A 27,803-nucleotide genomic window follows, 5' to 3' on the forward strand; every position below is an offset into this window, starting at 1 on the left:
GCTTTTGCAGAACTCACATTGTGTTTGTCAAAAAAAAAAAAACTTGTGGATTGTGGATCAGCAAAAAGCCTGACCTTAGACGATGTCACAGCTGTTACTTTTAACCAGCCTCACAGGAGCACATCTGCTCTTAAATAACACCAATTTTAAAAGACATTGGTCCGGTTTCAGAGGACAGCTTTTGTGTCTACCAGCCATCTTTACGCTCGACATGTGTGAAATGAATGTGTACTTATTCAGCTTACTGAGCTTACTGAACTAAAACCGTTCCTTCTTCCGTCTTCTTCCAGATGCGTAGTACTCGAGGTGTTTCCGTTTGGCCCGTGGGATTTGTAGGCGGCAGAGCGTATGAGCGCCCCCTGGTGTCCGGGGGTAAAGTGGTGGGCTGGTACACCGGCTGGAGACCAGACCGAACCTTCGCCACTGACATGGCAGGTAAGGAACGACCCCTAATAAGTAATACAATTACACATTGTGTTATATTACGCTGGTAGCGTTTCATTACGTCCCTGCGAGATGCAGTCATCAAACTTTTGAGGTGTGTAGTTGGGATCAAAATGAAGATGGGCGGGATCCAAGCAAGGGTGCCGGAGGTAGGAGGGCAGGAATGGGGAAGCGGATGGGCCCCCCCCCCCACTTAAAGCCCATCGCAAGATGGTCTCCAGTTCCTAATGATTTTGGTTACCCTCTGACCTTTCTTCTAGTGCTGCCTTCAAGACAAGAATTCACAGTTCACCAACTCTTTTAATTCTAATGCCCCATCTATAAATAAAAAATATACATTTTTAGCCCCACTGGTTCCATCATCAATCATATCGATTTGTTCCACCCAACATCTTGAACACATCTCTGGACAAAGTTTCCTCATACAACGGTTCATATGATGTCTTATGAAAAGTTCTCGTTCTCCTATGAATGTCCAGCCATACGAGCGATCAGCGCGCCTGCGCTGTTAGAACAACACAACTACTTTGTTTGGTTTAGGAAAAGATTGTGTTTGTGTCAAAATAAGTATGTTTCTTGCATAAAATACGTACGTATGTATAAGTACGTAAGTTACGTAACAAAAGGAAGATAAAAGAAGTCAAATTAGATTGTTGCTGTCCTGTGGTTCCATTCACACTGACCTCCTTCCTACATGGACATTGTCTCTCTCCATACTACGTCACCTGACGTCTTTAGAGGCAGCCATGCACGTCCTGACTCAAGATGACTCTGGTTATGTATACGGTTATATATTGAAGTGTATTACTTTGTGTAGGTATAAGTACAAACAGTGAATGAGAACAGCCTGCTCTGGGTCACTAGTACGTTTCAGAAAGATGACATCTATTCTTAAAGGGGTACTTCAGGTATTTTACACATGAAAACCTGTTGACTCATCACAGGAAGTAAAACTCGGCTTGTGGCTCTGGAGGAGCTTTGTCAAGTGTGAGAACATGAATGCTGTTACTCAGGGAGGATCTAGTGAAAGGAATATAAAGTATTTGCGTTATCAAATAATGGAAACAAGGCACGATAAGGTATTTACTTGCTTGTTTTCACCGTGAGATGAAATCGATTAGTGGTACTTCAGTGAAGAGCAGTGTATGACCTGGGTCACGTTACACCGTCTCTTTGTTACTCTTTTCTGATTTGTATCTACCACAGCAGGACTGTTTAGAAATGTTGACCGAGTAGAATCATGTAACATCTGGAGGTAAACTCTTGGTGAATGAAGCAGTAAAAGACTCTTACTCCGGTTCTGCTTGTTCACGGTAGCGTTTTAAACGGTTTAGGAATAAGCGGTGAAAAAGTAGTTCCTCGCTTTTAGTTCTCAACACGTTGTGGAAACGTCAAAAGATTTTATTGATCAGCTCACTGATTACAAACCAGTTTAAGGTCAACTGGCTTTCATCTGAGCAGAGAACAAACAGAAAACAAAGTGCTGTGCTCTGTTCCTTCTGTGAGTTTACCTGAAGAGATCTATTGAGCCTCTGTTTATTTCAGGGCTTAATTTACCATAAAATGAGACGTGATCTTTCCAATTTAATATTCCGACTGTTGCTCCTCCACACAGGAGCTCCTGTGCTACTCGGCTTGATTGTTTATTCCAGAGATAAATCACGACGCAGGATTGCAGAGTCACGTTGAATTAAGCGGTTCTGAAAAGCGACAGATTAGATTAAATCTGAATCGGAGGAACGCAGCAGTCGGAGGCACCGGGAAGCTCGCCGTTATGTGACACATTTATTCATTTAGTTCACCTTACCACGCCAAAAGAAAAAGAAAAGTACAGCTTACTAAAATATCGTGTGGTTTTTGGATGGACCAAGGCGTACACACACACACACACACACACACAAACAAAAAGTAGTTTCAGTTGAGTAAACTTTACCAAACCATAAGTGATTAGTTCAGCATTTACATGAGTTACATGTACGCATGAAAGCTGAGCAACACCAGTCTCACAACATTAACTCTGAAGCTGGAGCCAGTATGTGAATAGCTTAGCACGTAGCAGAAAGGGTCAAAATACACTGACAGCTCGTGGCTTCAGCAGGAGTTACATGCTGGATCTATTTCTTGGCAAACAACAGCGGAGGTCGCCGCCGGGCACAGTGGTGCTGGGTCAACGAATGTGATGACGGTGATGATGTCACAAAAATAATGACACTGCACAAATCCCTCTAACACCTCAAATTATTGCTTTTACATTCATGTTTGTGTGTAGATTAAAACAAACAAGATATAAAGTGTTTATGAAGGAGCTTTAGCATTTTTTTTTTTTTACTACCTGCTGCTTTATGCTAAGCTAGGCTAACGACCTTTAAGATTAGAGTAAATCTAAAATCCAGCAGCTGTGACATGAATGCATCTGGTTGGGGGGTGGTGACAGTCTTGATATGGGAGCGCCAAGTCCAAAACATGTCTGGCGGTTATTATTGTTCAGTGGAGAAATCTATTTACATCTCCAACTCTCCAGTGTAAAAATCCAATCAGAGCGGTGTTCAGCACCAGCGTTCCCCCTCACCTGAGAGAGATTGAATTCATCACGCTGACCAAATAATGACGCCCTGTCGGTCACCACTCATTATGCCACTTCACCCACACATACACTGTATCCAGAATCTCTGTGGGAAATCGCTTCATGTCATTAGACAATACAAATGATGATTGCATGCTCATCAGTCCAAACACATATGCGGACCCAGCCGGAGGGGGGGGGGCACAGGTGCACTCACACAGACACACACACATGCACAGGTCTGCCCCTTGGGATTATTGTTAATTAAACCACGATAACATGAGCCGACCTCTCTCTTTCTTTCTCTCCTCCACCTTTCCTGCTCCGCCACGAGGCCCGAGATCTCATCTCCTCCATCCTCCTTCCAACCAACCCATTCCACCTAATTGCACACGCACACACACACTTACACACACTGTAATTATCAGCCTTACTTTAACGCTGCACTATATAATTACACTGTCAATTTACCGCCGCTAAGATTTACCGTCACGGCTGCGCTGCCCGAGCGGTTTCTTTTTTTTTTGGTTTTAAACTCAGCAAGAACAACAATGGCCACGGCGTGCGAACGGCCCGAACTTTATTCATTCTTAAATTATTATTCATGGGATTTACAATGGGGGTGTCTGCAGGGCGCTGAGTAAGTGCCAGTGCGTGTCCTAATAGTATTGTGTTATACAGTGCTGTATTGTTAGCAGACCACTAAAGCCCCCCCATCTCCTGCTCTGTCTCATTTAGCCAGACACAATGGAGCCTGGACAATGATGGCGTGGAGTACTACAGTGTGTGTGTGTGTGTGTGTGTGTAATTATAGTCAAGTGCATACACACACACACACACACACACAATTACTACATCACGCATCTATTTGCAAGACACGCAAGCGCACATCTGCCAGCACTTGAATTGATAGGAGTAGACAAGCGCACGCGTTCCAGGACACAGATGGACGTAAGCGTGCAATTTTTTTCTGGAAACGCATTAGAGCTGCATCTTTGCAAAAACAGTGCAAGTGAATATGTGGTACTTTTTCCTTGGTAGTGTTCCCTTAGATTGGGACATGCAACGTGTTTAACCCCCAGTAACCTGCAGTGTTTATTTCCTGCTCCTGAGATGGTGAGATGAGAGGAGGATAGAGGCAGTGTGCAGGAGCAGTAAAAGATCCTCCTGCACTGAAGTATACTGCAGTAGGAGTGGAACTGAACCTGCACAGCTGAACAGAGGAAGAAAAACCCGAGGCTGTATACAAGAAGTGGAAGTAGTCATCGCGACGTCACCCGTTGGTTTGTGGACTGCCGTTTTGAGGACTCAAATTTAAAGTGTTGGCTGTGGTGGTCATAAGATCAACATTTCTGCTCGTCTTTGTCTCAGTTGTCGGTGCCAGGTGCTTGTTGCCATGGCGTTTTTTGCACCGCAAGTCTCAGTGGTCATCTGCCAATCAAACTGTGTGGGTGGTGCTGTGTCACCTTTCTCCAGTTGTCTTTATTCAAACGAAACAGAAAGCTGTCAGTCGGAGGTTTTTTTTATTTAATAAACACGACCCTGTGTGATTCAGAGGAGCATCTCAGCGGACCACTGTGGTGTTACATGACCTGGTGACAGAGGGTTAACCAATCAGTTCATTCATCGCCGGTGTATGATTTTAATACCGCACTGTCGCAGTGTTTCATATCGGCCTCTGAATTAACAATGACTCACAGCGATGGGATGGAACGGAGGCATGTAAACCTAGAGGGCCACAGAGTGATCACATAGATCCCTCAGGCTACCAAAGCTTCAGCACAACAATAAGGCCAATCAATAAAGCACAAGAAGACTTATGTTTATTCAGTCTACTTTTACCCTTTTTCACAGATTGGTTTTCTCTTTACTTGATATGTTGGATTTTACATTTTTTAAGATATATAGTATTATAAAGGTTACACTTTCTTTTGTAAACAAAAGGGTTTTCTCTTCCTTTAGCTCAGAACATTTCATGGCAATTTTCTCTGCGCACATCAAATTTAAAGACACTTGTAGAAACCATTATATTTTGAAATGTATACAGATGGATCTGCTGGCCAGAGGGGTGTCCCATGAAGAAACTAGCCTGGTTATGTTCAGCGTTTTGGATTGAAATCGGCTATAAAAAGTGTTCATGAACCTGATTACCGAATAGATCCGTTGGTTTGAGCGATACAGATTCTCCAAAAATTATAAATGCAAACTTGTTCAGCCGTAATGTTACATTAGTAATGCCACCAAATGAAGCTTTGGAACACACAGTTGCACTTGTACTACAGTCAAATCATTTTTTCTCGAAAAAGGGTAACGTAGCATTCACTAGACACATGCAGTCATATAGGTCAGATGTAAAGTGGGACAAAGTTAGTGAAGAGTCTGGACAGCAGCCTCTCGGCCAAACATGGCTCGGGTGAGCTGTGATCTCCATATAGAAGATGCCTATCTTGTAATTGCTCTCATATCTATCCGCTCCACCTGAGTTGCATTCATCTCTGTGATTAGCCTGCAGTATCGCACACAGAGCAGTAATGAGCCTGCGTAACCTAACAACTGTATAGGTATTGCATCAGGGTCTGTGTGTTTCCTTTGTGTATAGGTCTTGTGCAACGGTGGGAGTTTGCTTCTAGCATTTGAGCTTTTTGGACCTTAAACTTGTAATATTTTTTGGGGGGGGCAGTAGTCTGACCCACTGGATGTAGACTGTGGTTACAAGCCTTCCATTGGCCGCATTCTCCTCCCCTTCCGCTATCTATTTCGCAAGGGCACCGTCGCTGCATCCTTTGCTTAGCGCTGCCCAAGACGCTTTTAATTAGTTCAAAATCAAAATTGCCTTGTGTTGTTGTTGTTACTCTAAAATGTAGAGGTTATCAGTGCCAGTATGACCTTCAGTCTGTAGTCACTGGTTCAGTAAGAGCCTTTGAACTTGCTCTCAGTCACCTTGGTATGTATATTTGTGTCTGTATGTGCGAGCGAGTATAAGTTTGGGATGTGTTTGTGGTGGTTGACCTCGCCTAGAATGCAGCAGACTTAAGCCTATATATATATATATAAGTGTGATGATAAATCAAATCTAATTTGCATGTCTGCAGTTTGTTTCTGCGTGACCCGCGCTGACACTCGCATTACTCAGAGGACTGCTGGCCATGTGTCAGAACCTTTAGGAGGGGACAGAGTAAAGAGAGGAGGCGAGGGTGGTGAATTACTGGCGGGTAATTCACCACCAGTACTAATGCACTGATTGCCAAGGCGTGCCACCCACTAACGATTTGCATAAATAAATATTCAGTAATTATGCCGAGACCCTGTGCATGGGGAATCACAGCAGTTTCTGAAATCATCCTCCCGTCACATTCTAAACTCAAAACTTCAGCATCCCTCGGAGGAATGCAGCACTACACTGATATCTTTGCTGTCTTGGTGGGGTATTTAAGGACCCTGCCCATGTTTTAGCCCATTTAAAACAAATGACATTGTCCTTTAAATTACAGCGTAGTGTTTGGATATTTCGATGGGTTTCACCAGCATCCACACAGCCCCTGATTTCAGCTTGTACATCATCAACTTGCTGAGACTTGACACTGAGTCAGTTTTTGGTTTTTCCTCAACGTCCATTATGCCTGTGAATAATAGAAAAGCACAGATCATTTTATAAGGCTTCTGGTTTGGTCGTTTTAGGTTTAGCACATGCGAGGTTTGAAGGAAGAGTTTCAATTATAGAGAAGAAAAAAAAAGCTGCACGTTGGACGCTTTTGGCGCCGTCTTTTGGTTCCTGCTAATGGACATCTCGTCGGCCATTATCTCGCATATCACAGACATTAAGACCCATCATTTGTGATTTCACGTGTTTTGCAACCAAAATCTAAAGTTTTTTTTACAAACCATTACCTCTGTTTCCCTGGTAACACTGAGGGTTTGCTAATGTCTGGAATAATCATTACCATCACATGAGACACTTCTGCAATAGAAGCATTTTTCGATGCTCCCGTAAATGGGACGCACCTCATACACGACTTGGCAACGGGAGATATTTCTTGTCCACTCAGCTCATAAAATCCTTTGGCTCGGCTACGAGCCAGAAAGCTAACTTCATGCTAGCAAGATTCAAAGCCAACAACAATGCGGACGGTTTGACAAACGATTTCATTTCATAATCTGTTCAACAGGACAAGCTTGATAAATAGCCATGGCATTGTCCCAAAATCTATATGAATATTTTTACTAAATTTAAATTAGCATAATGCTAGCATGAAGCTAATGTTATGCTTGCAACATTAGTCAATGGCATTGCGTACGGTTGACAAACATAAATATGATTTAACACTATGTTTTAACAACAAGACTAGCTAGATATCCAGCCATGTCATTGTCCCCAAATCAATATCATATTTTCACGAACAAATGGGAGGTCATGTGTGCTGTTGGATAGCGAATGGGAGAGACGGTCGCTTATAATGTGTGTCAGTTCCGAGGGACAGAAGGACGACACTCACGGTTGTAAATGAGATATTCAAATGTATTTATTTATTCCCTTTAATGTAGCCAACGCATTAGAACGGTAAGCAAACCGTTTAACTGGAGCTGTCTAGTAGGTCTCCATTATCAGGAAGTAATGGAGACCCTGCAGCCAATCAGAATCAACTGTTCACCCAGATCATGGTATAAATCCACATAACCGATGATTATTTATCAAAAATCACATTGTTTGATTGATGCGAATGCATTAATGGTCAACCCTACAATATCGTTGCCTTATCATTAACAAGGAATTTAATTTGCTCCACATCGCCTGGCCCTACGTTAGTCGAGTTTCATAGCGCTGTTTCCGGCCGTATCATGTTTTAATTGTACTCCCCGCGGTATCTCTACATTCTTTTACTTGGCTACTTGTGATACAGAGTAAAGGTAAGCAACCCACTTACTCATTGAACTGGAGTTACATCCATGTAACCCGTAAGGTGTTCTTGATTTGTCTCACTACTGGATATGAGACCATATGAGCGCAGTGATCGTGGTGAGCAGTGGAAGTGACTTTGTTGATGTTTGTCACTGAAAAGGAGAAAACCACCGAGAACTCACTTAACGCTGTCTTCACTATTTCTACCCCAGAATGTGAGAGAGCATTGCTTTTATCCGCTCGCTTACATTTTGGACGATGGGATCGGATTATTTTCTTAAATTGAAGTGATAATCTGTTTTTACTATAGCTAAAGTAGGACCAAATGCAGGATAAGCTATCTATCTTGTGATAAACATATAGTGTGTTCTGGGGGAAATGATACACACAACTCAATACTTTTCATTCAATCACCAGCTTTCAAAAAGATCCGACAATCATCGGGTCAACGTGTCATTTTGCATGAACACACTTGCCAAACACAGTCAAACTGCAGACTGTGACAGAAGAACGGAGGCCAGCAGAGAGAGACGCTTTGCTGAAAATTTGCCACAAAACTATCTCTCTGAAGAAGCCCATCATTTCTATCTGAAAATCCAAGGATTCCGAGTCTTTACACGGCACTCGTACTCTGAGCACTTTGCCGTGTCAGCAAAGGGTTCGCTGTAGAGGTGGAGGCAAACAGATGTTAAAGAGACACATCGCGTGTCACCGCCTGACCCCTGGCTGCGGGGTCGGACATCACATCGGACGTGCGAACGACGTGTTCTCCTCTCACGTGTTGACGGGAGCAAGGTTAAGCGCAGCAGCAGGAGAGGTCGGCCGTAGCTTCTGTAGTTTAGTTAACATTCAACTCAAAATTGTAATCATTTCTTTCCAACCGTCTAAACATATTTCTGGTTGTACTGCAGGACAGCTAATGTCTTTCCGAGCAATTATGCGGGGGTCACATTTACTCCCACCGTTACCAATGTTTCTAATCAGGTTGATTAAATCTGGTTGCAAGCCGGCCATTAATCCCCACCTCTGCTCCAACACACTGGCATCATGAGCTGTTTGACTTCCCTCTGACTTTCTCATGCTTTCCCTTCTCATCTATAGCGCAATTATCACAGGAGAATGGCAGACCCCTGTGGTAAAGGAATTTCATATCAGCCATATTATAGTCATTAGATACACTAATGCACTCTATCACTTTCTGCTGTGATTATAATAGGCTCGTAATGTGCTTTTAATCCATGCTGGCTAACCTCCCTCTCCCTTTCTCCCTTTTTTGCTCCCACTCTCCCCCCCTCCCCCCTCTTCTCCCTCTCTCTCTTTCTCTCTCTCCCCCTCAGGTTTTGCGGTGAACCTCCAGGTGATCCTGGCGAACCCGCGGGCGCAGTTCAAGCGGCGCGGCTCCCAGCCGGGGATGCAGGAGTCCGACTTCCTCAAGCAGATCACCAAGGTCACCGAGTTGGAGCCCAAGGCCAACAATTGCACCCGGGTGAGCAACCAGGCGACGCTTGTTGGCACCATGGCAACAGACGGAAATGCTTCTGTCTATGTAACAATTTGGGTCGAGGGCCTTATGCGCGGCTCACAGCTCCACGCTGTAGTGGAGGACAGTGACTCGTGAAAACTCAAAGGTTTTAGATACTTTTAAGCTCGATATTCATTTGGCGAAGCTCATCCTCAATAACTTCTTATCAACCAGATTAGCTGCACCGTGAAGCTCGACGGATGTTCCACAGGTGTTATTTATACCTCATGGACTGACACAGAAGCATGACAACATGACAGTAGATGGGAAATTAATTTGCTGAAGTCTTTAAAATTGCATTCAAAAATGACCAAAAGAGTTCTGACACTTGAAACCAATTTTATTTTCATCTCGACTTCCTCCCACTGCATGCACACCTTCCACTGTTTAAACTATGCATCATGTCCAAATGAGCCATTATAGCCCCCTCATTTTGCCGGACTGAAGGCGTGGCGTCTGTGACCACTACAGGTCACAGAGTGCAGGATCTATCCCACGTTCAGAGTCTGGTGAGTCCAGTCTCCAGTGTGGCAGCAGAAAGAAGGAAAAGTATCTTCTTTGTTTGTGTTGACATGAAAGATGAAGAGTGGCGGCACGGTCGGTGTGTCGTCTCTATTCATGTTTTCTGTCCACACCCTTTTAAACACGTCATCTATAAGCTTGTTCTGTATTAACAATTAAAAACACACACATCCTGTTCAGTGAGCGCTGCTGCCGACGCCGTGTGAGCTGCTGTCTCAGTCCTCCAAAACTTTCCAAAACTCTAAATGTGTTGATAATTAAAAAAACGAAGTACGCTGCTTTAATCCACATTTTTTGGCCGCTTCACTGCAGTCAAAAAGTGTTTGCTCTCCATGACATTAAGTGCAGCCCTGGTGCATCGGTCCGATCCACGTTTATTTGTCTCCCATTCACAGAGCCAGGGCTGTGTTCAAACACCAGATTGTTGTTATTTTGATTGCACTTACTGAACGGACAGCTAGCGGACTGTGAGGATGACGGACAAGGAGAAAGTCTAACGCAAGCACTGTGCTCGAGTGCACTAGAAGCACGTGCACTAAAAGCACGTGTACTAAAAGCATGCACGGCCGGCCCGGCTCCGTTTCCTTTGTAACAAAAATTATGATTTACTTTAGAGGTACATGGTTGTAGTTTCATGTTTTTTTGTAAACTTTGTTGGAAATAATATTCATATGAGGAGCATAAATCTCCATAAAACACATAACACAAATATTCATGAAGCAATCGCGACTATTTCTGACATCCTTTGTGTTGAAGCCTCAGTATGTATCAGAGATTCATGAAAATGAACAGGCACAGATGGTAGCTTCCCTTGCACTTGTGTTTAAAGGGTCAAAGGTCATGTCTTCATTAAGACAATATGCAGTTTGTGCTCTCTGATATCAAAGGGATTTTTCTACATTTTACCTCTCGCAGTCGTTGCTGTGTGATTATGCAGGGCCGGGCTGGTCAGTTACATAATAAGCACATTATCAGACTGCAACCTTCATACTGGAGGTGGATGGCACTGACTAGGGGTTTAATAAAAGCCCAGTTCATCCGTCTTGTGTGTGTTTGCGCGTGTGGCAGATATTAAACTGCACTCATAATAATGGCTGCCATCCCAGCAGTAACCCTGGGGTATCTCTCCCCACTATTGACAGCATGAGTCATGCTTTAGGCTGGTGGCTCGGGCTAAACTTAGACACACACAGAGCTATGATTGGATAGAAGTAACATTATAGCGCTATCAATTCTGGTTGTGTGCTTAGACAGCTCAGATCGATGCAGCTCATCTCAAGTCACCACAGCCCCTGTTGGCACTTGGCTTTATGAAGCCACTCATCCTCTTGACAACCATCACGGAGCCTCTAAGGACTGTTGAGAGAAATGGATTCTATTACATCTTTACGGTTAAAGGAATACGTGAACTAAACGCCACGTCCCTGTTTGCTCCAAACTATCGCAGAGTCTTCAATTTACATTTTCTGTAGTTTTTCTTTTTTTTGTTTGTTTCAGAAATAGTTTTTCTGTGACTGTTTGAGGCAATATTAGCAATGGGTATGTGAGTCATAGGCTGACATCCTATTCATTAGTTTCATTTCTTGTATTTAGTCCGAACCAATCAGCAGCGACCGACGTATCCATCAGGTCAAACATCAGCGGACACAAACGCGTCTTCATCATTTTGAGTGTAAATTGTAAAAAATAAATGAAAATAACAACAACAATCTCATCCACGCTGAGGGTCCATTTTTGTGGCTGTTTTTCCGTCGATATTGAGATTGACTGTTATCACCCAGCATTGGTTCTCAATAGTTGAATCGTGGCCTCTATAATGGCCGATCAGAAGAGCCGATCAGATGATGCAAAAAACTACTATTAGCTTTACTGTTGTTGCGCCGTTATTCCGCCTCGCTGTTCTGCTTATAGCAATCGGGGATCGGCCCCAAAAAATCCCGCTCGAAGCACCATGAAGCAGTCCGTACATGATCAGCTGTAAAAAGCCCAACCGATGATGTCGTCTGATATTTCATGGCGTATGCATGCGCTGCAGTTTGCTTCTGCAAGTGTCTGCGCTATGCTCCGCGTCCTACCCAAGAGGTTTCAGGTCTGAGTCCTGTGATTGTTCCGAATGATTTTGGTTTTCGTAGCACCACCTCCAGGTTCAAACCGGTTCATGACGCTGTATCTCAAATCTAATTGCCAGACTGACATCAAATTCGCTCCACCCCTCAGGCAACAAAGTTAGAACGCAGACATGACACCTCATCATTCAGGATAAAGAGTTTGTCATCAAATGCTGAGAACAGTCATGCATCCTAAGGACACGAGCCCCACTGTTGGTGAGGGGGCATCACAGTGTGAGGGGGAGTTGAACCGGAGCCCCAATGTGGATGGAGACGTTGATGCGCATGCAATTAATGGAACGTTCTATGTTATACGTTCCAGAAGTGAATTATTATTGTTGAGGGACAATTTGTATGTCTCCGTGCCGGCCACAGTCGGGGCTGGAGGCATTATGTTTTCTGGTCGTCCGTAGCGATGTCTCAGGAACGCTTGGAGGAGATTTCTTCAAATTTGGCAAAAACGTCCACCTGGACTTATATACCAACTGATTACCATTTGTTGTTTCTTGGCTGTAACTCTATGCGAATTATGACAATTTCACACAGATTTTTAATCGGACACAATGATGAAGTGACGACATGTTGACAGACATGAGTAAACTGAAACTTGACTGCTTTCCGGAGGCATTCGCAAGGCGGTAATTCTAGTTTTCGTTCTATTCTATTTTCGACTACTATTTGTAACAAAAACAAATGGGCCGTTGATGGATCTTCCATGTTTCAAAAAATAAAGGGGAAGTCTGGCGAGCAAGATAATTATAAGAAATAAAACACAATTTCAAAAATGTTTCAAAACATAAAAGGGGGAACATGTCTTTCATGTATAGAATGGTTTGTTCGACAGAGTGGCTCATCAGGGGCCAACGTCTGCACGAGTTTACACTGAATGGTGATTTGCAATTCTAACACTGAGTAGTGCATTTTCTTGTGTTTTCTTGTACTATATAACATCAAGAGGCTTTTTTCAACTACAGGCCAAAGTAATCCAGAAATCCGAGTTTGGAGACGGACGCAGCAGCAGCAGGGCGTTTGATTTGATGTAATCCTGCTCCTCTACCCACCGTACTCAATGCAAACAGCATTTTCATTCTCTGTGGAGAAAAGAGCAGCAAGGAACTGCTTCATCTGAAATCTCCATTTATTGTTTCACCATATGTGTGCAGGTCACATCGTCAACCCTGGTGGGTTATGGGTAAATGTTTCCAGCAGGGAATTGGATAAAGACCCCCCCCCCCCCCCCCCCCCCGAGTTGCTGGATCATCATTTACAGCTGACTGCTGCCGCCAGCTCTTGTGTTGAAACTATCATCATCATTATCAGCCCCATTACACTAATGGAGGGCCCTGCCGCCGATATTAATACAGGCCATTAGCGGGCTGTGACATCATCAGTCAGCGCCCAGCACCGCATAGACCAAAGGATGCAATATCAGCATTAATCACGTATCACGGTTACAAAAGCGGTGCGGCGTGACATCATCGCTCATGAAGCCACTGTTAGAAGATGTGACACGACCCAGACAGTTCATCTCGTGTTCAGAAGTTACAGCTGTAGCATCACTGATCATAAGTCATGCAACTCCAGTTATTAATTATAATAATAGGTCTATATAAAAGATAGTTAAAAAAAACATTTGATTATTCAGAATAATTAGTTGATAACACAAAAATCCATTGTGCACCAATAAAAAAGTTACTTTCTTAAAGTTGTCAATAGATTGTGTGTAAGATTCTGTGTTAAAAAAAGGAAGTTCAAAGTGAAATGACAAAAGTAACCAATAATTCAATCGAATTTATATCTATTTTTGCATTTTTAATTCCTAATTTTGTTGATCAGTGAAGCAAAAACCCGAACATAACTGTAAATATCTGGGCTACTACGCCTTGTGCCTGACAGATTTAAGTAACTCTCTCGCTTCAGTTATATTCTAAACCAACGTTACTGGTCTGCACAGTTGTGGTTGAAATGATTGGAAATAAAAGCCCACTCCAGCAGCTGTGACACACCCCAGCTCCAGGCTCTATCCACTTTGAGGAATGCATCTCCGATCAGATCACAGAGACCGAATCCCGACCTTGACAACGGAGGGCAGAAGCGCTCATCTGATGGCCGGGTCAGTATCTGCAGACGACTGACAGAAGCTGTAATGTAGTTAGAGCAGGAGAGTAATGGCAACAGACAGCAGTGACAGGACAAGAAAGGAGGAGGGAGGCCGGAACAGATGGAGACAGATGATAGCACAGGAGGAGAAGCAGAGAGAGAAGTGAGTAGGAGAGGAGGGTGAGTCAAAGCCTGTGGAAAGAGAATAGGTAGGAGAAGTGACTTGAACAAGACGGACGTAGCGACACAGAGGACAGAAAAGGGACGCAGCCACGGACTGAAGCACTACACCGCTGTTTATTTCATTTGCATTGGCTCTCAGGTTTCTGCTAATTTTATTTTATTTCTGTGGCTGAATGCATCTCTGACCGCCACACGGTCTGGTTTGGGTGATCCGATCCTTAAAGCATCTTGAGTGCATTTACAAATGGAATTTGTGCGTTTTTTTTTCTCTCTCCGTACATCTTGGATCTCGAGATTGAAAGTTTATTCTCGGAACTTGGAAAACAGAAGTTGAAAGTACGGAGAAGAAATGATTTCCCCACTTTTACACTCAGGTGGTTTAGTGTCACGCTTATCTATTCAGCAACACACACTAGTTTCCACAATCTTGCATTAGCAAAGAGAGTAATTCAGTTTACTGAGGGGCAACAGCGCTCGTCAGATCAGAGTGATGACATTTATAAATGATTTAACAAATGTTGAATATTTAATTTTTTTAATCCTTTTCACATTGGAAAATGCGCTCGTCAAGTCAACCGCTGAGATCACAGACATCTGGAGAAACAGTAGAACAACTCTCCATCACAGTTTAAGTCATTCAATCGCTGTAGTTATGTGCACACAGTTTTTGTGTGCTATGAATGATTATTACTAACACTTTAACTATAGATCTCAACAATGACGTTTGTAAGCACCAGAGCTAGACAGATGAATGTCATTTTTAGATTAGATCTAACCAATACATAACCTATTTCAATGTCTTGAAAATGTATTAAATACCGTGATTATAAGGATGTGTAGTATCTTAAAGGGGTGGAGCTAAATACAGTATTCGTTAAAGCACATGTAGGAATATTTATTTTACACATATCTTAAAATGTGTAAAATGTCTTTCCGGGGGAAAAGCTGGTGGTCTTCATAACTGTGAGCGCAGGAGGTATTGATTGGTACTGTGCCCACGTGAGGTGAGGTGACAGGAACACAAAAGGATAGTAAAGAAAAGGCTCGTACTGAAAAGGAGTCGTGCAGCCGGAATGGAAAATTGTGCTGCAGTCCGAGAATTAAAGCGCTATTTATTAATATGCTCGTAAAGTTGCAGTGCCTCTACTGTGACTGGGTGCAGATTAAGCTAGCATTAGCCTGTTGCCCGGTAATTTAGCCTATATTCTTCGCAGTGTAGTAGTAAGATATTTAAATAGCCTTTAGTCTGGCATCATCTGCATTTCAACTGTGCAGATCCAATCAAGGTAATCTGTAAAGCGTGCAAAAGTTTGGCAGCGTGTTAAACATCTGTCAACACCTGCAATGCCCAATCATTTCAAGCATCTTAACCTAGGTTTAAAGCCATCCTATGTATCAGATTATTGAACAAGACATGTATGACCACTTTGTTATCCTAAAATCAGAGATATAAGTCTCTCTACACGTCCTTATATTTAGTATATTTTTGTATTTATTTTCATAACTGATATAAATGTAGGCCAAAGCTACAACAATAAGAATCTAGTGTCAATAAACTGGAATTTAAGTGCAATCATCTGAGATGTATCTTATTTCAAGGTAAAACCTTCCACTGCATCTCCACATATTCTCCCTCCTGACGTGAAGGAACAGGCCTGTCCTCGCTCTCCGTATGCCATTAAGGCAACACTCTAACCTAGTAAAGCTCTTTGTCTCCACTTCGCCTCAGGGAGGAAGAGGAAGATAGAGCAGGAAGGAGGACAGAGAGGTAAAAAAAACAAGAGCAAAGCCATCAGAGAAAATAGTGTAACGTGATGAAGAGATGTGTGAGTCCAGGGGTGACGGGGGGGGGGGCACTCTGACTACATGATTAGCGAGTGCGCGCACACACGTGTGTGTGAACAGACGCGCACATGCTCGGCACCATTTTCCTCACAGCTCTGGAGTGATGCTTAAGTGGCTGCTACATTAGCCTCGTTAGATATGCAAAGCGGGCCAATTAGCAGCACAGTGCGCAGGAAGTGACATGTTCCACCTGAAGAAGCCCAGAAACAGCGGCAGCCAGCAATAGATCATGCGTCCGTGAGTCTGTAAGTGTGTGTGTGTATGTGTGTGTGTGTGTGTGTGTGTGTGTGTGTGTGTGTGTGTGTGTGTGTGTGTGTGTGTGTGTCGCTTTGGACACAGAATTGTCACAAGCGTGAAATATAGGCTCATTAGCCCACTGCTGAAACAAACATTCTCTCCTCCAAATAACCCCACTTGAACTCTCTGAGGAATGAAATGCGTCCCTCTCACCAGAAAAGGATCAATCTCTGCATCCATCTCGTTGCTTTTTCTCACCAATATATTGTTGTGAAATTGGCTGCAAACACAAGACAAACGGCTGCAGCGTGCCGCTTTTGATGAGATCCATTTTCAGGAGGCATCAGACTCGTTTCTCCCCCGGTGTACGGAATCCCTCCTGGCATGCCGGCGAGCTTCAAATTCAACAGCAAGTGGATACAATGCAAATGTGTGTTTCAAAGAATACAGCGGAGTCTTTTATTTGACAGATATTTCAACAGAGCATCATCAAGGAATGAAGCCCTTACTTCAAGTAGTCTTTGCATCGAGGGAAATACCAAAACCCTGTGGCTTTAAACCAACATATACCAACTGTAGCTAGCGCCCCTCGCATCAAAACCCAGAAAACAGGCTCTCTCTGTGAGGAACCTTTAACTGCTTATTACACAATATCAATGTCATACTGATGCCTCTATATGACCGAGTAAACGAGACCATCAGAGAGAAGATAACAATATTTCTATATAGTTATTCTTAATGCTCGTTCATCAGTCCCCACTGGGAGCCAACGCCGACGCAATGCTGCTTGAGACCCGCGGGAGAGAAGGAAGGCGCGGGAGAACCAGAACCAGGACTGTGCGTGGTAGACTGTCAAACCCCCAGGGCAGGAAAATGAGAGGTTATCTAAAGGGATTCTGGTGCTCGTAAATACGACCACCTTTGACTGCAAAATCAACACAAAATGAAACTTCCTTGTAGTATCTTTAATAGGCTCTGTATTAATGTCATTGGGTTGAATTTCTGGGGTAATATTTCAAAATGAAAGTATTAAATAGTATTTGTTTAAAAAATAAAAACAATTCTCTCCTTATTTGGGGCGCCCATATGGATGATGATGTGCCTAGCATTCGCCTATGCCTCCGGCTGGCTCTGGTTGCCAGTCAGTGTAAGTCACCTCTGATGGAGGTTCCTCCCATATTTAGCTGCAGCGGTGTCAGTCAGTATAATCTCACCTAGCAGGTAGCAGATCTTTGTGTCAAAATGTCTCTTAAAAGCCTTCACTGGGAACCTTTAACTTCATTGAGTATCCAAGTACAATCTCGTTATTAAGGGTAGGAGAGATAACCAATACTATAAACATGAGACCTAAATTGTAAAAAACTAAAATGGTCCTTTAATTAACCTGCAATTCTCAGTGTGTTTCAGTGTTTTCCACGCCTGTTTCTACAAACAAAAAAACAGGTTTCAGCAGCTTTAACACAAAGAAAAACATCAACTTAAGTCTTTGTTCGTCCACACTATCAGTACCGCTCTGCCATCCACCTGCCTCCGTGCTATTTATCCAAGCACGACCGCCTGTTCATGCTTTATTTAGTGCCCAGCATTTCCACCGTCAGCAGTTTCCCACTCACACCTTTTTCTTTCTTGTCTTTTTCAGGTGCTGGTTTGGCACACTCGCACAGAGAAACCGCACCTCGCCAATGAGCCCAAACATCGGAAAGACACCGTGATCATTGAGGTGTGAGAGGAAGAGCCGCGCAGCGGATCCGAAACCAGACGCCGACTGTGGCGGCCCGTCATCCCTTGGCCGGGACTAACGACAGCATGGGTTGATACAATCTGTTCACGCTGGACACAGACTCTAAAGGAGCTGCATGATTCAAGACCTCTGGCCGGCTTCTTGTTTTGTTCAGTTTTTACAAAACTGAGATGACTTGGCCTGTTCATTTTCCTCCATCCACGGCTTGTCGATGTGAAAAGTATAAATGTAAAAAAAAGATATCATGTTGCTGAAGTGCCATGTGAATAATTGATGTCATTTTAATCATTAATACATCATTGTCAAATGAACTGTGATTCTGTGATATGATTACCGTACAAACAGGGCTCTTCCAGATAACGCCTCCGTCTTATGGCAGTGGTATTGATTGCAATGCTCTTTCTTTAACAGCGGATAAGAAAATTGATACCGATTTCATGGTTAGTGTAGTATGAAGCTGGTATCAGGATGCTGTTAGCATTAAGCTAGCGTAGCAGGAAGACTGTAAACAGCTAGCCCGCCCTCTCAATACTTCAACAGTATGCCTAGCGGCGCATGCTAACACACTTTTAAATCATTCTAACCTGCACATTAGCAGAAATTCTAAACTGACAATTTGTTGCTTTAAGGGAAGTTACGCGGACTCACTTTTTCTTTGGGAACAACAGCTAGCAAGCTACGTAGAAGTACCAACAGATAAACTGGTGTTCATCAAGTAATATCTCGTAACTACACGTTACTCGTAATAACACATCGCTTCTATTAACGTTTTAAACAAGCTAGAAACAATGTGTTAATTAGCTGTAAGGGTGTCGGTGGAGTTGTTTTTGAAGTACAGAGAGAGATAAGCTAGCTGCGTTCTCTTGCTTCCAGTCGTGATGCTAAGCTAGGCTAGGCTAACCCAAAAATTGGCATCATTTTACTCTCATTTAGTCTCCCCCTCTCTCACTGACCACATTAAAAGTGTTGGATGAGATTTCTTTTTTAAATCAACTTTTCACTCCTTTTATCATCTTCCAAAAGGTGTGTTTGTTCCTGAAGAAGGTCACCCTCTTCATGTTTTCACACCTGTAAAACGTCAAAAAGCAGCTCCCGTCTTTGCTTAAATGAATCACATTAATGTCTCAGAGTTGACGCGGTAATGATTCATCGATGCACAAAGGCTGATTCTGCTTTACGTCACCCTGAACTGATCATAGGCGATGATCTGGATCAACCTCCGTCGTCCTCTCATGCTGTGGGTCATTAGTGTGCGATCAGGTTTGGAAGCGACATGCGTGACGTGAAAAGTGATGTTTCAAGCTGGCATCAATAATGCAGAGCGTGGCGGCGAACAACCTCACCTCACAAGCGGACACACTTGCCGGCAGAAGGAATGAATCGAGGAGACAGGATATAAACAGCACATCAGACGGGCTTCTAGTTTCACAGCTCAAATGTGAAAGAACCGTTTTTTCCTCAGGGTATTTTATCGGCACTATTGTCCTGATCACCGAACCGAAGTAAATCCAGGAGTAAACAGCCTTTATTTCAAATGACCTTCTCAGAGCAAACAAAATATAATATCCTCATGTTCACCTCTTATATGTTGTTGTAGGAGGCCTCTGATGCAGAGCTTCATAGGGTTTTTTTAATTCTCGTTTTTTATGTTTTAGTACGTTGTCAGGGAAATTATGTAATATTGCAATGTTGGCCTTTTATTTCTTCTTTTGTCACCGAAAGAAGCAAATAGACACAAATTTGCGCCGGGCAGCAGTGAAATTCACCAGATGATGTTATGAACCTAGACACCACGGCGTTTGGTTTTCCGACCAACCTGGGAGTTCCACAACATGTACAAAGCAGCAGCAGTGGTTATTTCAGCCATATTGGATGACACGTTGGTATCTACATTGAGGTAAGTCACCCGCCCCCAAAAACCAGCATTACATTTGCTCTAAGCTCAAACCGGAATTACATCTTTGGACTCAAACTTTTGGATGTACTTCATTTGTGATGTCCGGACCAGAAAAAACAGTATTGGACTAATAAAATCATTTTTCAGCCAGTTGGTTGTTGCGTTCTTAGTCCAATAAAACAAAGATGAGCTTGAAGGAAAGTTTGCCGGTCGTGTGACTTCACGGCCATCGGCTATCCAATAGCATTGCCAGGATAAACAATAGGACCCATTGACTATGTATTAAAACAAATATTTACCGATCTTTTTAGGCTAGCTAACAGTGATTCTTTTTTACATTTTTGCTGCTGTGGCCATACAGGTTTAAAAGATTATTGGACAATGACGAACACAGATTTGTTTTTGAATGTACGTAAACCACTTTTCATTAGAAATGTACCTGAAGGACATATTAGATTTATTGAATATGTATCTGTTGGTCACACTAGCCACATGTGTAACACTGGAAGACTTGGAACACATTATCATGTGTTGCAATAAAGATAATTCAGAGATGGAGACATAAAGAAATATGACCACATGAGACAGAGCAGGAGTGGAGTTTATAATCATACTGAGGTCATAAAATACTGTCAGGATTAGGAAATAGGATGTAGCCTTTTCATTTTATTTATTCATGTTTCATTTATTACTTTCTTTGTTTGCACGTTTGTTTCTTTCCTTCTTTTAGTCAGTAGTAGTCAGACATTATGCTATTATTCGACACTCAGCAGGTGGCGGTATGCAACTTTAAAGTTGGTTTGCAATCCGCCAACTAACACCAGATTACCACACAGAAGAAAAACACTCGACGCAATGCATCTTGGGATAACGTCCATCTTGCCATTATGAGTTGTTGAGCTGCTAACCGCAACAAAAACTCCACTGAAAAAAGTTAACCAATCACAGAAAACAGTATGTGTTGGATTTATACACTTTATAAAGTCTCTATTACCCACTGCTGATCCATGCTGGGTGATAAAGCTTCTGAACACTGTGTATCTGGCATTGTATTCTATCCTTTTGTTCTTTTTATGTCTGCCTTGTGAAGCACTTTGTAATTGCTGCTTGTACTATAAAAATATAATATTATTATTATCAACATTCCACAATCTGTATAATAACCTTCATTGCAGGGCATGAGACTAAAAGCCTACACTCTAGTGTTAAATATTACAATCAAACAGAAAATAATGAACAAAATGAAAAGCCAGCCTTCTCTTTGATCAGGTGAGAGCCAGCGTTTCCCAGCATGCCCTGGGTCTTGGGTGTCGGCGGAAAGCTAGGTTGTGGTCGAAAAGTCCTTTTTGCTTCGAAAGGTTCCTTACTGAGTGAAAAGACTCAGACGTTTCTAAGTGGCCGCCTTGATATGAGCTGTTAGTTGTTTATTAGCTCCGTTTCCAAAGGAAACACTGGAACATCCTTTCCAAAGGAAAGCAGAAAATGCCATCCGACAATTCCCTGTTCAACGTTTAAAGTGACAAGCTTGGCCTATGATAAATTATTTATCTGTTAAAATCAAAATATAATCAAACGGTTGAATCTACATTATTGCAAAAAAATGAAATATTTATATTAAGAATTGTCAGATTCTACTGGAGGCAGTGTTAAATGTTAAGTGTGACAGGAAGGAGTGGGGTCATATTTTACTTTTTGTAGTCCTTCATTGTAGTTTCTCCCTGGCAGACCTTACGTCAGTGACATCCGCCGACGCATCACGATTACAGCGTAGTTTAGTGAAAGTGGAGTCGGATTCTCGGAGCACCACGGTTGTCTTTTTCCTAAATCCTTCTGAATTCTCCTTCACATCTTTCAAGGTCAAGGAAAAGTGGTTAGGAATAAACATTAGGAGGCCAAACTCTGGCGCCTGGCTCTGTAAACCTCGATCTTGCGAGTCTGACACAATTGTAACCGGCATGCATTTTGCGGCGATCCTCGGTGAACCATTCTGCACAGGCCTGGCTCATCTCCATCGAGCCTTCATTTAAATTCACTCGCCGCTCCACTTTCTAACGTTACATGCAGTCCCTGCTCCCTGCTTATCACCTGTTGGGATCACCTGCAAAAAAACGAATGGGCTGTTTGCAGGAGTTGTTCAAGTTGTTTCACTCAGTTTAAAGTCAGCTGCTTGTATCTGCATTTTTTTTGGCTTTACGAGCCATTTATGAGGCAAATGACGCAAATTCGTCTCATTGACGTGTAGAGATTCGCATGACGCTGTGTCGCAAAAGCCAATCAGCATTGAGATTATCTTCCCGTCATCACTGACGTGCTGACGTTGTTGAATCAGAAGCCGTAGGTGTTCACTTAGAGAGAACTAACAAAACATGAATTCAGACTTTTTACAAATCGGCATCTTGATGTAGTTATTTCGGCATCGCTTTGATCCGTTTATTACAATTACATCACAGCAACATCTTTACTGTGGGTTCATGCAGCCGGAGTAAACCAGCTGATGTGTGTGTGCTAGATGCAGCGAATACAGCGTGATGAAAATCACGGAGGGCCTCCTGATGATGTTATGAACCCAGACAAGACGATATTTAGTTTCCCGGGATATCGGGGACTTCCACAACATGTACAAAGTAGCAATAGTGGTAATTTCAGCCATGATTGATGAAACGTCTCCACGGAGGGAGCCCTCGCTGCTCTCCGGAGCGTCTAGTGCGAATGATGTGAAGAAACACAAATTATCCTGTCGAGTAAAAACTCCCACGAGTAACGCAAGGCGAAGAATTCGCTTTGCGTTTGGTTTGAACACAGCATTAACACATCTCATTATGGTTTTGCGACAGCTGGAATAATATTGAACCCCGGCGGCAACCTCGAAGTATTTTCAAACTGGTATTCTCTCTACTGACCAGCCGACTCCTCGGGTGGCAAAAATAAGTCTGATTGTATAGAAGTCTATGAGAAAATGCTACCAGAGCCGTATACAGCGTCTCTACAATTGGCCACAGTGACCATTCTTCCTCTAATTGAAGGCAGATGGGATCCCAATGTCACATAAATGGGTCATTTAGTGTTTCCTATTAACACACATTCATACAAGCTTAATTATATTAAAATTATGAATTAGTTAACGACACAATGAATGGAAATGAAAGGTAATTTATCAGTGAAAATATCCACTTTATATTTCATACACCTAACCCAGAGGTCGCCACCTGCAGGGGAAGGCGCTTGACAGCGACATAATAGGATGTGACGCACACTTTAGTTTACAAAATATTAAAACATTTTTTATTTTCAGTGACAAAGTATCACCTCAAACTCCAAGATAAGAGTTCCCTTTGAAAGATTGTCCACTGTGCAACAACAACAAAAAAAGCATTGAGGAGGAAGAACACAAAAACGGAGGACTTTCCTGTTCTTATTAATGCTTATTTTGTTCTGCACAACTATCGTGAAGTCCACACATATAAACCATAAAGGAACAAAAGCAGTAATTGCTCTCCTTGCAGTACGACTTCACCAGCAGAGCTACGGGGAGAACGGACAACGAAACCGAGAGGGAACGAGTGAGAGACGTGTGTTGACCACATTTATGGACCATAATCTAGTAAACCTGTATGTGAGTGTTCATATCAACGTAAATGTGATGTGTGTGAGAGAGAGAGAACGTTGTAGCTAAGTCTGAAAAATAAAACGTCTCAAACTTTCCACGAAATGTGTCTGTTTGAGTTCATAGAGAAAGATTTTAGAGAAGATCTTAAGTATCAAACACAACCTTTCATTACTAAAGACTACTTTATTACTCTGTCGTATTTTTTTTAACTAAGCAACCAATCTACTTCCTGTTTACACCGACACCCACCCGCATTCCCAGTGTACGTGAAGAGTCACGTGATATTCGTTTTCAGACGTTTTAGTGTGGACGGAGATGGTTTGTGACGTAGCAGTGTGGATGTAGCCTCAGGGAGGCTGAAGGGGGCTGAAGAGCCGCATGGGGCTCCGGAGCCGCGGGTTGCCGACCCCTGACCTATAGGAGGATTCAACTTGAAATGAATGCAACTCAAAATTGGGATGACTTTATTTGTTCTGTTCCATCATATAGACGGTAGCAGGTGGACTGGTGTTTACATGGTCAGTGGAAACTATGGAAGAATTGTCACGTTTGTGCAAATCCGTCACTTTATCCATGAACATTATGAAATTCTCCACTTTCCACTGTTGTCTTCTTTGCTGAATCCGTTGGAAGATTGCGATGGCAACTTTTAGGTGCATAGCGCCAACTACCTCACCAAAGTATGATGATGTTTTCATTAGTCTGTAATACACTTTCCAATGTCCAATGAATAATAAAATATTATTCCTAGAACACAAATCATTCCAGCGCTCGGTCATGATTATAAACTGCACTCCTGCTCCGTCTCATGCACTATAGTGTTCATGTCTTCCTCTCTGAATTATATTTATTGCAACGCATAAAAATGTGTTCCAGTGTTACATCACGGACACAGATTTGATTGACGTTTATCAAATATGTGTGTGTTTGTGCAATTGTAACTCTGCGCATATATATGTTTCAAACAACACCATGAAAAACAACAATATTCCATTTTCAATACCACAGAAAAGAATTGACACAACATTGAGGGCATCAAATCTGAGATCTTTATTAAAAGATAAACAGCAATGTGCGTGTGTGTGTGTGTGTGTGTGTGTGTGTGTGTGTGTGTGTGTGTGTGTGTGTGTGTGAACTCGCCGTTGGAGACAAGAGAGAGCAGAAAGGCAGCACAGCTGGTACCTGTGTATCCATACTGTTGAACATGAGTATTGAAACCATTTCAAATATTCAGTAGCGACATGTATTGATACTATTGATCACACTAGAATGCATGTTTATTAATTTCTACTCTTGGCTCTTCTGTTCTTAGTCTGAATAAACTAGGACTGGACAGTGGCGATGGGACCCATCCAGCGTTTTTCATGCAGGTCCCCTTTTGCTAGCCCCCCCCACCCCCCATCGTCTAGCCCTCTGATTGGTCCCTCAGGTTTATTTGCTTCAGAATAACTGTGCTTCTCTTGTACCGCACACAACGAAACACCACAACAAAGATGGTGGATGGTAGAATATACAGTTACAGCGTCACACATGAGGGGGAGCAACATTGGTCCAGTTTTTAAAAAAAAAGAAAAAACAGATTGTAGAAGTCCTCCCCAGCAGTTGGAACAGTTTATTCGTCTCTGCCGTTCCCATTAAAACGACCCGACTGACGAAACCACGACACAGCCGGAGATACGATACTACCTACTAAAGTGCAGTAAAGACATACTGCGGCGATTCCAGTAGTGCATTATACTCGGCGGGGAGCGGCAGGGGAAACAGCTCATTTCTATAACAAGGCAAGTTTTCAATGGCTCGGAGCCCAGGGCCTACTGAAGCCAGCTCGTTAGCTTTTAAAACACCACGGCGTGGCCCAGAGGCTCCCAGCAATCACTTAAAGGGAACCTCCGGGGTTGTTTTCAACCAGCTCGCCGTATGACAAACAGCATTGTATCATCTGCATATAAATATAATGATATACTAGTGATACTAAGAGAGTAGGGTTAATATTCATTACTGGTTCCAAACCGTTTCCAGTTTCTTGACTCTGTTAAGCAAGGGAATGACTTCCTGCAACTAGGGCGTGACAAACATTTTCATGAATTGGAGTATCTGTTGTTACAATGTGTGTAAAATGTCTACACAGTGAATACTGAGTTATTGTGTTTTTGTATTTTTAGTCAATTAATGAGCTTTTGAGGTTTCTTTTTGAAACTTTGCATAGAGCCAGGCTGTTCCCCCTGCTTTAAGTCTTGATGCTAAGCTAGGCTAACGGCCTTCTGGCTCCAACTCGACACCGAGCAAACCGATATGAGATTGTCTGTGGTGTCATCAACATTGGTAATCTTTTGTACGTCGTTGTGTGGGCGGACTTATATTGGTTTATAACAAAGAAAACTTTTTTTGGAGCTCTATCATAACAATTTGAATTATTTTATGTTACAATTTTTTTCCTTCCTGACACAGATTCCGATACCTGAACTTAAGTATCAATCAGATGCTAGTGTGTTCAGAATGTTGCCAAATTGCTGAAATGTTGCCATCTCGGGCAAACTTGACATCGTCGCTAGCACCTGACCAATCGCTACTGAGCATGTGCAACTATCTACGGAGGTGAGAAAGAAGCAAGACGGCTCACCCGTTGGCTATTTCCACCATCGACTTTGGACGCAGCGATCGTTTTTTTTTCCCGGAGCTGCCGACGAGTGTTCTCCGCACAGTTCGGTCAGCGAGTGACGTGACGTGTTGTTGTTGTTCCTGTGTGGCGTAAACGAGCTTCTAAATGATACGATAACGTGAAATCGGATCGGTGCAAGGACTCGCCGATACAACAGGCATTTCTGATACTGGTGTTAACATCGTAACAACTCTAGTTTGATTATGTGTGTGAGTCGTGAGAAGTCCAATGAGTGGTTAAGCGTTAAAAGGTTTAAGTTCAATAACTTTTAGAGTCCTTGGAGGCAAGTCTTTGATGTTTCCTATGTTAATAGGATGTGCAGTTCTGACTCGACCTCGAGGTCAGGAGCCACTGGTGTGTCTGCTCTCTGCTGTAGAGCTGAGCGGTGGACCACTGGCTGCTGTGGGAGGAAAACAACAACTTGAAGTTGTCGTAATGAGACACTATTTGACTGCTGAAAGTTTTCAAATTCTTTGTACGAAACTGGTCAAATTACACGACAGCGACTCGAAACAAAATCACATCCGCCGTAAGCAGCTTTAAAACCCCGTTTTAGCAACGCTACTGTAAGCTCCACAGGACGCTTTAAAGTAACCCGGACAACGCCACGTCTGGAACGTCAAAGAGGTCAAACCAAAATCAAAGTAATCGAGAGAAAGGCGTCAAGCTCTCTCCTATGGCTCTGAAAACAGCGGGAGGTTCACATCATAGTCACATAAATACAGTACTGTTCAGACGACTATCTGCCCTACAGAGGGGGGGGGGGGTTACAATATACACAGCAGAGGGAGGGACCAACCACAAGATAGCCATATCTACTGTAGGTTTGAAAGACTATTCACTAACTATCCATTTTGGTAAGGATACAATATTACTATAATAGACACTTCAAGTTATCGGTCAAGACGCTTTCTTTTCTTTCAGATTCTGCTGTTTGGTCACAACAGAGAAAATGAAGGCGGGAAACGACAGCTGCCAGACTTTCCTATTTCCCCCGCTCCATCCAGTGTGATGTCATCTCGTCTTATTAAAGGAATTATGGTGGGTAGTGGGTAGAGGGGGGGGGGGGGCATTAAAGAAAGTTAAACTACCCCTGTTGTGCGTTCTTTATTTGGAGCTGGGTGGGTCAGGAGCACATTTTTGGGCTGTTTTTGTTGCCATATGACTGCCCTCCGTTCAACCCCCTAACCCCACCACACACACACACTCCTCCTCCTCCGGACCTCCTGCTTGTCACTTCCACAGCTGAGTGCTGAGGGTCTGGCCGGAAGCCGGCGGGGGAGCCGCGGGCCAGCCGGCCGCGGGGGCCCCTGACTGGCCACCACTCACAGCCATGCCTGACATCTGCTGGGTCATCTGAGTGAGTAAAGATGGGGGGGGGAGGAGAAAGAGCGAGAGAGAGAGAGAGTGAGTGAGAGAGGGAATGTTGAAATACATCAGAGCTGCAGAAGACAGCTATTCCCTCATCCAAGAGGCAA

At 43.0% G+C, this 27,803-nt stretch overlaps 2 protein-coding genes across 4 annotated transcripts in view; one reads left to right on the forward strand and one right to left on the reverse strand.

The window, feature by feature from the left end:
- Positions 1–18,147, forward strand: part of b3gat2 (beta-1,3-glucuronyltransferase 2 (glucuronosyltransferase S)) — a gene marked incomplete at both ends in the record, with an annotated part of 41,398 nt that extends 23,251 nt beyond the window's left edge. The window contains 3 exons of the mRNA XM_079168537.1: positions 291–435; positions 9,242–9,390; positions 18,061–18,147. Coding sequence (XP_079024663.1) covers positions 291–435; positions 9,242–9,390; positions 18,061–18,147 — 381 coding nt within the window. The remainder of the gene's footprint in view (positions 1–290; positions 436–9,241; positions 9,391–18,060) is intronic.
- A 6,606-nt stretch (positions 18,148–24,753) lies between these two features.
- Positions 24,754–27,803, reverse strand: part of smap1 (small ArfGAP 1) — a 90,773-nt gene continuing 87,723 nt past the window's right edge. For all 3 annotated transcript variants that reach the window (XM_079169011.1, XM_079169010.1, XM_079169009.1), the window contains exon 10: positions 24,754–27,681. In XM_079169011.1, coding sequence (XP_079025137.1) covers positions 27,559–27,681 — 123 coding nt within the window. In that variant the 3' untranslated portion in view covers positions 24,754–27,558. The remainder of the gene's footprint in view (positions 27,682–27,803) is intronic.

This window comes from Pholis gunnellus (genome assembly GCF_910591455.1).
Source record: "Pholis gunnellus genome assembly, chromosome: 11".
NCBI classification, from domain to species: Eukaryota; Metazoa; Chordata; class Actinopteri; order Perciformes; family Pholidae; genus Pholis; species Pholis gunnellus.